Source organism: Haliotis rubra, unplaced genomic scaffold, assembly GCF_003918875.1.
Source record: "Haliotis rubra isolate DU_JTF1 unplaced genomic scaffold, ASM391887v1 Scf384, whole genome shotgun sequence".
Lineage (NCBI taxonomy): Eukaryota > Metazoa > Mollusca > Gastropoda > Lepetellida > Haliotidae > Haliotis > Haliotis rubra.
The window spans coordinates 816382-829160 of NW_025767062.1; the positions used below are offsets into that span (position 1 = coordinate 816382).

Consider the following 12779-nt stretch of genomic DNA (forward strand, 5'->3'; position numbering starts at 1 on the left):
AGAAATATACAGAAACAATGTAATAATATATCACATTAAAACCGAGAATGGCGATATACTATGGATATAAACCGAACAAAATCCATTGAATGTTAATGTCGAATATATTGTTTCATAATTATGATTCTACGTTTTATCCAAAGAAGCAAACTCTCTACCCATCCCGTCAACTAAGACACATTTTCAGTCAAACATGTTTGAACAAACAAACCAAGCCTCTCTGTTTAAACGAAGAGCTTAATGGCATTACATCACGTTCGTGCTCTTCCCATGTTTACAACAAGCTGAAGTGGAACGGATGCAACACATTCAGGGCAGGTCTTACCGTAGATAAACATCTTACAGAAACTAACGTCACATATGTTGAAGGCTGTATCTTATTGTAGAATTATGTTAATTCGAAAACTATAATTGCAGTTTGCCTGTGATATGATCAAGCGTTCACTGATTACGATTCTATATTTATGAGACGACTTTAGCAATTTGTTTATCAGTCTTGTACAACTTGATCTGGGCTTTGAAATCACACATTTTGTTATTGCTTGGAAAGACAAATGGTGGAAAACAAGTCCATGTTTACTTTCAGTTGTAAGATGTAGTATTTGTAATTCCTATTGTATGAACAAATTCAACATAACAGCTTGGCTAGCATTTATATAAACATCCTGTGTTTAATTAATAAATAAATAAATATAAATATAATATAATATGATAAATATAGAAAATCCAATATCGCAAGTGACAATGCCGAGCTCCTTACTTGGGTCACTGTAGGTTAAATCAGAATTTCCTCAAACAAATCGAATGCTTTATAATGCTAAATGTATTTTCAGTATCTCCACAAAATAATTTCTTTTGATAACGATTTGTCACTTATGAAAGACTGATTGTCCTGTTGTTACAGGCGCGCCAGTCTTATAATCGTTACAAACGGACGTCACGCCGAAGACCCGGGTTCGATTCCCCAAATGGGTACAATGTGTGAAGCCCATTTCTGGTGTCCTCGCCGTGATATTGCTGGAATATTGCTAAAATCGGCGTAAAACTAAACTCACTCACTCACTCGCCTTACAAACGGAAATACTGTTAAGGAAATACGAGCTTTTTACATCATGAAATGTATGTCTCAACCCCCTTACCACTATCTCATGTTATATAAATTGTTGAATCGAAATATCATTACCTTTGACGTATTATGTGTCACTGTCCTTTCTGTCCTAATAATAACATCAAAAGAATTTCAGAAACACAAGCATTATAAAAAAATATGATGTTGACATCATGGCAATGCTGTTCACCTGAAGGGTTTCACAATCCGTTGTTCAGGAAACGAATGGTTACGAGTGAAGCGGGTTTTCTTTCTGGGGAAAAGAAACGTCGAAACTGGTATTTGCATCTGACACCATATTGGTCTCAGTAGGGCAAATCTGAAAATGGCTTGTGTCCTATTTCGCTGACACCCGTTTTCTATGTTGTCCTTACTAAAACAAGCAAACAGTGTCAAAATCAACCAAGGAGCGACAACGATGCGACAAATGGCAAAACTGTCACTTTGTTTGATTCCATTCCAATATTTTTACATCAGTCTTGCCCATCATAACAAATGGAATGTGTTTCGGTGAGTAGAATGAAACTCATGATCACAAACTTGACTCATCAATGTTTATCATCAGATCTAGCTTAATTTGACCGGGTCGCACGATATAATCTTGCAGTTATTGTACATGACGTCATACTCATGTTGCACGTTTATATCTACCATTGATTTGTATATGGTGACGGTCTGTAAATAATCGAGTCTGGACCAGACAATCCAGTGATCTACATCATCAGCCGATCTACTTTGGGATACGATGTCATGTGTCAACAAAAAGGCGACTATGCTTGAAGTCACGTTAGCGGTGACTAACGGGATCGGGTGGTCAGACTCGCTGACTAGGGCACACTCGGCTTGACACATGTCATTGGTTCCCAATTGCGCAGATCGATGCTCATGCCGTTGATCACTGGATTGTCTGTTCTAGTCTCGATTATTTACAGACCGCCGCCATATAGCTGGAATTTTGCTGAGTGCGGCGTAAAACTGAACTCAATCACTCATTATAAAATGATTAATGAGTCTAGTTAAACAGCATTTTGATCAGTCTTACTTATGTAACATGTTGAACGAATGTAGGCCTCAAGACGTTTATCAAACCCTTGCCAAGATCACCTGAGTGCACAGCGACGGGAAAAATAACAGATAAATGAGTCAACGAGTGAGTATGGTTTTACACCGATTTTAGCAACATTCCAACAATATCATGACGGGGACACCAGAAATGGGTTTCATGTCGTTTAAACATATAGGGAAACAAACACGGGGCTTCGGCGGGACGAGCCAACTACTAAGCTAATATTAAGACACCAGGGCAATGTTGTATCCTTGTTTCACAAACATATTCGCCCTCAATATTCTTTCACTTTGCATAAATCTATCACAAATGCCTTTTCACACAGTGCATGTGTTCTACGGATTTTCTGGATAATTCCTCAGAGATAAAAGGTGTCATCATGCCCTCTATCATTACAATCATAAGAGTGAGATGGGTCATGAAACAGTCCAAAACAGTCATCAATAACACTGTCAATATTTTTATCAGTTTCCTACAGGTCTTTTTAAAGGATAGCTTCACAGAGTCATTACAGCCAGTGCATGTGCACAAGAACACTGTCAATATTCTTCACAATTTCTACAGGTCTGTCTCAACGATAGCTTCACAGAGTCATTACAGTCAGTGCATGTGCACAAGAACACTGTCAATATTTTTCACAATTTCTACAGGTCGGTCTCAACGATAGGTTCACGGAGTCATCACAGTGATTGCATGTGCGTGAAGAACACTGTCAATATTACTGTCAGTTTTCTACAGGTCTATCCCAACGATAGTTTCACAGAGTCATTACAGTCAGTGCATGTGCATCAAGAACACTGTCACTATATTTCACAATTTCTACAGGTCTGTCCCAGCGATAGCTTCACGCAGACATTACTGTTTGCACATGTGCATCAAGAAATCCGACAATATGTTTCGCAATTTCACACAGCAACGATAGGTTCAGGCAATCTGTAAAGTCAAGGACATCCACGACATAATCCTCAGATACAGATGTGTTATAATGCAATCTCCCACTTTAATCTTTAAATACAGTTGTTTTCTCCATTGGTTTCTTTTAGGACAGATGTGTCATCAAGCAATCACTCAACACAGTTATCAGTGACAGGTTAAATACCATCGATCGCCATGATGTTATCTTGTGCTATCAAACAAAATATCAATATATTCTTCCGACAGCGGGGTTGTCAAGCATCCACTTGACACAGGCTTCAGGGTCGTCTGTGTTATGAAGAATTCGCTTGATATAATCTTCAGACAGATGTATTATTGGGCGAAATATCGATAAAACATTAAGACAAGTGTATTTGCAAGCATCCTCTTAATATAGACTTTGGGTCAAATGCTGTTTGTTGTTAGCTGTTTAACGCCACATTCTTCACCTTTACCGCTATATAACGGTGGTCTGGGGGGACAATCCAGTGATTGATATCACGAGCATCGACCTACGCAACTGGGATACGATGACATGTGTCAACCAAGTCAGCGAGTCTGATCACCCTATACCGTTAGTCGCCTCTGATGACACGCTTGGGTTGCTGAAAACCACATTTAACCCGGACAAATTGTGTTCTCAAGCAATCTCTTTGTATAAATGAGTATAAAGACCTGTCGAGATAGAATCATACACGACCGACTCAGTGGAGATCGGACGCACTGGAACACAGACTCAGGACTAAGTTCCATATGTATCATGGTTGGGAATAGGGGGGACTGAACGGTTCTAACCAGAACTAATAACGATGTGTTTACACTTTGCTAAGGATCAAACCATTGATTCAACAGAAAACTGTGATGTGGTGTCTAATTTGGTTTAAATATCTAGTAAGCTTATTGTAACGGTGGATCCTAGGTTACAGTATACCACTGCATTTTGTGGATCCCATACCTGCTATTCACAGGTGTTGTGTACTTGTCAATGATTCGTTCCATGATTTGCAAAATGGTTGATTGGTGCCATAAAAAAAACATTTTTATGGTTACTCATGTATCAAGTGCATAAGGTTAGACTAAAGTGACTGTTAACATAAAAAGGGGATACCATATCATTATTTATCTAGTTTTAAATGGATACAAATTATAAATCTATGTTTAAGTAAAGTTGGGAATTTTTGTGATCCTTAGCAAAGTGTGAGTAGTATATACCAATATGAACCGAATACATATCCACACAACTCCTGCACTTGGTACCCTCTGTTGATGAAACTGGACAACAGCGGCTACATTGCTGTAATTGAATCCTATCAATGACATACATAAACACTTCGAGATATCCGAGCTTCGACACAAATACAAAACTAAGACAACAGGTTGAATACACAGGGGCCGTGTTTTTGCTTCGGGACAACCGTTTGTTCGACACATCAAATTTCGACACAACAGTGACTGTAACTGACTGACTGACTGACTGAGTTAAGTTTCACGCCGCTTTTAGCAATATTCCAGCAATATCACGGCGGGGGGACACCAGAAATGGGTTTAACACATTGTGTCCATGTGGGGAATCGAACCCGGGTCTTCGGCGTGACGAGCCAACGCTTGAACCACTAGGCTACCCCACCGCCCCGACTGTAACTACAGCCGGAAGGGCTAAGTCAGCCATCCCTGCAGATATTTCTTATGATTGTGTAAAGAGGGGGGATACACCAGAATTGAAATTCAAGCATTGTATTCATACATGCCATGTAGCGTCGCGAGGTCGGTGGAGTAGCCTAATGGTTAAAGCGTCCGCTCGTCACGCCGACGACCCGGGTTCGATTCCCCACATGAGTACTATGTGTGAAGCCCATTTCCGGTCTCCCCCCGCCGTGATATTGCTGCCACATGCTGATAAAGCCACAATAACTCGGTGCGCCTAGTGGCAGCAAGAGTTGTATACTCCCCAGGGAGTTGAGATTGATAATACGATGTGCCGTTGAGATTGACATCCAATGATCGAGGGAAAAATACCAGCGCCTTGAGCATGCACCAGTTGCGTGGATATGTGCGCTATATAAATATACTATAATAATAATAATAACATATTGCTAAAAGCGGCGTACAACTAAATTCACTCACTCACTGTAGCATCGCGGGCAGTCGGTCTGGAGAGAATGTCCAACCTGCCAGAATATCTCGTGTGTTAAGAGCAATACAAAGGAAATCCAATACTTTCAAGGCTGAGTTGAGCAAAGTAAAACTTTAGAAGATAACGAGAATTCATTATATATTCAGGAGTCAGTTTTTACAGTTTAAAAATTCTTTATCACGTGAAGGATAAGACAAACCTTTTACGGTTTAAGTTTCTGTATATCTTTACATAGAAAGAAAGCATATTTCATGACGTCTCTGAATTATTCAGTTATTTTTCAACTTTCAATGGAACTTTCCATTTCAGATAAGAAATAGTGTCTTTAAAAAAGTGGTTCCAACAAGTAGATAAACTGATAGAACGAGACACAGTATCAGTCATCTTCAATAATCCATTTTACTAACGACATTATTCTTTTATATTCTCTCGTTAAAGTTTGGACGTTTATCTGTCGAGAACAACAATAACTGATACAGAATACCGCAACTGGAAATTAAGCACGTTTAATAAGTCATCGTGTTCTTTGAATTTTCTGGTTCATAGATTACATGGAACCCGTGCGGATCCGGGTTGAAATTGGTCTTCTGTAACCCATACTTGTCGTAAGAAGCAACTAACGGTATCGGGTGGTCAGGCTCGTTCACTTTGTTGACACATGTCATTGTATCCCTTTTGTGTAGGTCGATGCCCATGCTATTGATCACTGAATTGTCTGGTCCAGATTCGATTGTGGTTTGAACACTATTGTGCGATGTCAGGCAGCAAATGTATTAAATGACCTTTGTGCGTGGAGAGACCTTTGTGCGTGGAGAGTCCTTGGATGGGTGACCGTGTTTGGCAGCTTGACTCTTGAGATTTTCTACGACTTCAGTCCTGTCCCACAAAGAAACACATGTGACACATGTGGTCTTACCTTAGGCAAGTGAGTTTGTTCAAAAATGCCTCTGTTCACCCAGCATAAAATGGGTACCCGGTGTGATAGGTAATAATAATAATTAGTTTATATTTGTGGGCTTTGAGCAGGATATGAAGCCTGGAAAGACGCGTTATAAATATTCTACATTTTGCAAATTTATAATAAGAGTGAAACCGGGGTCAGAACATGATCGCCCTTTTCGCGACAACCGGTGTCAGCCATCATTGATCGATCTCGTTGTTTTGCCTATTTCGCCTCACGGAATCTGTTTAGACGATAAACTGGTTATTCTCTGGCTTTGGCGTTAGATAGTGGTGAGCGGGTGTGCGTTTCCGCCGCTTTTTAGCAATATTCCAGCAATATCACGGCGGGAGACAGATGAAATGGTGTCCACACATTGTACCCATGTGGGTCTTCGGCGTGACGAGGGAACACTTTAACCACTAGGCTACCCCACCGCCCCTTGGCCTCAGATATAGCATTGGTGGATACGGTCATCTGAAGATACAAGTGATTATCTAAATGTACAAGAGTGACCGAATCATTACAAAAATACCGTCTGCCTAGCGTACAATACGGCAATTGTACAGCTGTGATTGTATCGTCATTATATAGCTGTCGTCATCAGGGCGTCGTCATATTAATGTACTTTATCGTCAGACAATTACCGTCTGAAATATTAATCCATATGCATCGAATTTTTACGTTCCTAACTGTTCATAACTATTTATCTGCTGTCCATACGTTGTGTACTAGTGTTGGGAATTGGTTGAAATCTCACAATTGATGATTGCTTCATTACCAACGAACAATCATCGAAATAATTATTGTTGTTATTGCAGATATGTATAACATGATGCAACTTGCTACTTTAAAGTGATGACTTATATGCCATGAACATAAACTTTCTGGAGTCTTCAAGAAATATTCAGTCATGGCTTTTCAGTTAGTGAAGTGATTTCTCTATGAATTAAACACGTTTTCAGGCACTGACAACTTCAACGATATGTTCCATTGTCAAGTATTTCAAAGGCTAAAAAAGTAGTTCAAAACTCGTTTATGTTCGATTATGAGAAAATGTGATCGATTGCTTGGTCGTTTGGTCACTGCGACCAATCTTCAAATATTTCAATTATTAATCGGAACACCACAAGTGTGTACGAGAACAACACGTTTGTGAACGGGGCTTGAATATATTGGGTACATGTTCATCCGTGCATGGCTGTCTGTTTTCATATTGAAGGAATAAAGGCTGAAGCCCAATTTGATCGTTTGAGTCAGTATTTGATAATGTTTGTTAACGGATGTGTATTATTGATAGTATCAGCAGTAGCAGCAGCAGCTGCAGCATGGTATTAATATCAGTAGAAATGATAATAATAATAACAATAGCAGCAGGCTCAAGACCAGTCACTTCCCACTCGCAGTCGCCTAAATATGCTTCTTGAAGAAAATATTAACATGAAATGTCGATACTGTATTACATTGATATACATTTATATAGCGCTAATATCAAGAGCGCTGCTGAACTCCGTATGCAATGCTGAACAAGTGAGTTTTTAATCTGGATTTGAAAGTACTGAATGTCTCTCCTGATCGAAGAGAGAGGTGTAATTTGTTCCACATAGCTGGGCCGGCAACCTGAAAAGACCTTTCACCATATGTCTTGGTCCGGCAGACTACAGTCTGGCACATGTGTTGTTGTGATGACCTCAGGTGACGTGTTGGTTTATATTCTTGCACAAGGTCTGAGAGATAAACTGGTGCAGTGTTGTGCAAGGCTTTGAACATCAGTACCAATATTTTGTAATGGATACGTTGTCGGATGGGTAACCAGTGCAATGTCATCAGAACAGGTAATGAATCCACAGAGACTGGCCAACTCCTTATTAGTGGATGCCCTTCCTTGGCACCAACAGCATATCTTAAAAGACATGATGGCATGGCTCGCTGCTTCTACTACCGTATTCGCCATGTCTGTAGCTTTGACTCCGAGGTCCATCCATGGTACGACCCAGAAGACGTCCAGGGCGTCATTGAAAATGATGCTTTGAAACTTCTTTTGAATAGACCCACATAGAACCTCAGAAGAATTCCAGCCAACAAATCTCATCTTGTCCACTTTGATAAGGCCAATGAATGTATGTATATCATTGAATTTTCTGTCCCTTTTGAGAGCAACGTGATTGGCAATTGCAAGATTCAGGAAAGACATGCTGAATATGCCTCGCCTTTGAAATATCTCGCTTGCATCACAAGTACACTGTCGTCAGGCTCCCCATTGTTCTCGGTGCCCTTGGTTTAGTACCTCCTGATCTCTTGGCGGAGATCAGGAGAGTGTCCGGGTTCTCCACTGGGAGCACGGCCCTTCTAACACTCTTGACAATTGGTGTTGGGGAGTCTATATATTCTCCGGAAAGTTCTTGGTGGGTTCGACTAGGCAGCGTTTCCTGGGAGAAGTCCCATTCGCTGTCTGGGTTGTGTATAGAGGCGTCAAGGGCCCTGAGCTGATGATTAGCTTACCATCCTGACAGTGCTAGGATCACCCGAACCCTCTCTGCTGGAATTTTACCATAATCTGTAAAACAATAGTAGCTGTAGTAACTGTTATAGTAAACTGTAGTATCAGCAGCAGTTGTACCGATAGAAGTATCGTAGTAGTAGTAGTAGTAGTAGTAGTAGTAGGTAGTGGTAGTAGTAGTAGGTAGTAGTGGGTAGTAGTAGTAGTAGTAGGTAGTAGTAGGTAGTAGTAGTAGTAGTAGTAGTAGTAGTAGTAGTAGAAGTAGCAGCAGGAGCAGTAGAAGTAGTCATTTGGGCTTATTTAAGTGACATTTAGAAGCTGGTATGATGAAGAGGAACACGTTTTTATGGATATATTATTCTTTATTGCAGTAGATGCCACGTTCCGGAGTACGAATACGATGACGTGTGTCAATCAAGTCAGAGAGCCTGACCACCCTATCTCGTTAGTCGCCTCTAACGACAAGCATGGGTTACTGAAGATCAATATTCTAACCCGGATCTTCACGGGTGGTAGTTTTAGTAGTAGTAATAGTAGTAGTAGTAGTAGTAGTAGTAGTAGTAGTAGTAGTAGTAGTAGTAGTAGTAGAAGTAGCAGCAGCAGCCGCTGCAATAGTGCTAGTGGTTGTGGGTGGAAGTAGTAGTAGTAGTAGTAGTAGTAGTAGTAGTATCAGTCTCGGTAGTAGCAACAACAGCAGCAGCAGTAGCAGTAGCAGTAGCAGCAGAAGAAGTAGTAGTGTTCACTATCATTTTCTACCCATCACTCTATTGCTTGTACAGTCTAAATGGTGGGGGTTACCAGGCTCGGTGACGTAGCAGATTAAATGTCCTCGTATCCCAGCAAGGGGGACACCCGATGTAACATGCATTAGGTCATCGTGGTAATGACCGCAGTGACACGTGTTACGGGAAACGGGACGTGATTACGTTACTAGTATCTAACGGGTAGTTACAGCTATCACGGAATCACACTGAATAAGCTTGTATTGTGATACACTGGGGGGAAGTATATACAGCTGTTATTGACAAAGGGACTAATCTGCAAACACTCTTAGCTCGGTAACTGGCATGATATGCGGACCTTGAAAATGCTGATTTGATTTATCCTGTACTGTGCCGTTCCTATATTCAGCTATACACACATGAACATTTCCAGTCACGGAAGATCAAGACATGATTCAACAATATCTGGGACATCTTATTTAACGTCAGATGATATCAGATTTTGTTAGGTGATTGGCCAAAGCGTCATACTGTCCGTCACATCGATCAGTGGTGATCCGGGTTAGAACTGGTCTTCAGTAGTCCATGTCGTAAGAGGAGACAAACGGGAACAGGTGGTCAGGCTCGTTCACTTGGTCGACAGATGTCATCGTATCCCAATTACGTAGATCGAGGCTCATGTTGTTGATCACTGGATGTTCTGGTCCAGAGAGATACAGACCGCCACCATATAGCTGGAACATTGCCGAGGGCAACAAACAACAAACATCCGTCAAGGTAGTTCAAGTCATTCATACAGACTGAATCCGCCTGTATTCTCAAGACAATCCAGGATTGGGCGAGGCACACTCGAAATAATGTTAGATATAATGTCAACATTCGATCCCATTCTTCCGAGAGGACGGTGGCCAGTTCGTTGAGAATGGTTGGCGGCGTACGCGCCATCCAAGGACGTCCCAGAAATATGCTCGATGAGTGACAAGTCTGGACTGAGAGCTGACCGTTGTAAGGGTACCCAACAGCAATTCGAGCACTTTGTACTCTTGCCACCCTGAAAACAAAACGACATCAATGCCGCCACGCAAATGGCACCACGTGTGCATCCAGGATGTCGTCACGGCAGTACTGCCCAGTGACACGTGAGTGAATGTAAAGATGTTCAGCCAGTTATAGTGATCTTATCAGACACCATGAATGTGCCACATCCAAAACATTTTGTCCGTCATTCTTCCAAAAACGTAACGTTTCGCAACGTTAAATGCTCCAACGACGTCGTGAGATAACACGTGGACGTTTGACATGAAAGTTCCACCTATGTAGCCATTTACGAAGCGTCTGCTTGTTTCACTTTAACACCTGTAGGTCTGTGAAGCTCATCTCCAATGTAAGATACTTTTCACCACGGTTTCGTAACACAGTCGTAGTGATGAAAGGGTCTTGTACGCCAGATGCCTTCCTGTCGATGTCGGGATTGTTATCTGCTGTAAAACGTGAAGACTTCGTGTCATAATACTCTGCCTAATTCCAAATTCGAACTTGCCAATTACACACGGTCGTTCCGGACGTTACAGACGTCGACAGGACGACAGGGAGAGATCTGATCTGTTGGGAGAGATCTGACCTGGTAGGGGTTCAGGGGAATCGGTACATCGACCAAAAGGTGCATCAATCAACATCCTCAACATAACTTTTGGATGGAGTTGTTTCAATATAGCAACTCAACAGCTCGTGTAACTGTTCACTTTCTAAAGGTATACATGAATGGTTTGCAATGGACTTCGCAGTCTCTGGATCTGAACCTGATAGAGCATCCATGGTATGAACTCTTAAGACTCTTAATGAACGCTTAAGCCACCTGCATGACTGACCAATTCGTTGCATGACGAACAGAAGCGACTTCCACAGGTAAGAAACCAGACACGTATTCAGACTATGCCAAGAAGGTCTTGAAGAGTGATAATTAAACCCAGAGTTCTCACCAGGTACTGATCGAAACACCACCCCCTCCCACTTCACACACACACAAACACAAACACGCGCGCGCTGCACGCACGTGCGTATCTTGGGACTGGATAATCAGTTTTTCCACTATGTTTACATAACATGTGGCCATCGCCACCACACTAAACATATTTAAATGTGGCATATACGTTTCTTATTTAAGAATGTATAAATCTGATTTCTGCAATTGCATATGAAATAAATGAACACAGAAAGACTCTTCAGGTGAAGTGAATTTAGCGTTTGATGTAAATGTATGATGGCGAATGTATGTATGTATGTATGTATGTATGTATGTATGTATGTATGTATGTATGTATGTATGTATGTATGTATGTATGTATGTATGTATGTATGTATGTATGTATGTATAAATGCATGTATGTATGTAAATGTATGTATGTATGTATGTATGTATGTATGTATGTATGTATGTATACATGCATGTAAGTATGCATCTATGTGTGTATGCATGCATGTGCGTTTGAGTGTGAGTATGCATGTTTATGTCTCTCTAAATATCTGTCCCTCATCCATCCGTCCATCCATCCATCCATCCATCCATCCGTCCAACTGCATTAAGGAGCATGTAACTGTAACACTACACTACTTAGTATACCAACACGTCATTATGAACACGAAACATTCCGGTGCTTCTTCGCATAAGACAATAATTGAAAAATATAGCAATCATTGAAACAGATAAAGAGGGTGGTCTAAATAGATAAAGATTGTGACCTACCTGCACTACAAAAGATATAAGAGATGGATGAGAAAAATATGGTCAGACACAACCAGCTCCAGCCAACATCCATGACGTCTGACGGCGTTGTGATCCTGAACTGCACTCCGTCCCGCCGTGAGCGACCTGTTCGCCAGGAGGCGTGTGTCTTCCTTACAGCGAGGCCCGCGGATACCGCCGTATAAAGAGACACTGCATGTAGTTAAGTCTTAGGTCACTGACGGCGATGTTATGACGGGATCTGTAACGTGATACAGCGTGATTGATGTCGACGAGACAGGTGCCTTTACGATGGGAGATGAGTACTGCGAGATCCAGAGGTGTCTGCCTTGGGAATCAGTGGGCACTTAGACAAAGTATTTATCAATACTCCTGGGATCGGATTACATGCGCTATCGAAAGCTGAGCAGATACCTCCCTTCGCACGCAATGACTTATGCAAACTTGTTTTGAGTGGCATCCTCGTTGTTTAATGACTTATGCATTTAATCAAATAACATATAAATAATGTATATGAATACTCCAGAGACTAGTTCATAATCTCTTGACAATGTATGATATTTTATTGAGTTATTTAATCAATATACAAAAACACTGAAGAGCAAAAGAAAGTACACGTCATGTTTGATGATGACTTGGTTGGTTGGTTGT

The 12779-nt window shown here is 41.1% G+C and overlaps 1 protein-coding gene across 1 annotated transcript in view; it reads right to left on the minus strand.

Annotated features, from left to right (window-relative positions):
- Positions 1-12458, minus strand: part of LOC124286482 (carbonic anhydrase 2-like) — a 30307-nt gene extending 17849 nt beyond the window's left edge. The window contains exon 1 of the mRNA XM_046722860.1: positions 12129-12458. Coding sequence (XP_046578816.1) covers positions 12129-12201 — 73 coding nt within the window. The 5' untranslated portion in view covers positions 12202-12458. The remainder of the gene's footprint in view (positions 1-12128) is intronic.
- Between the last annotated feature and the right edge of the window lie 321 nt (positions 12459-12779).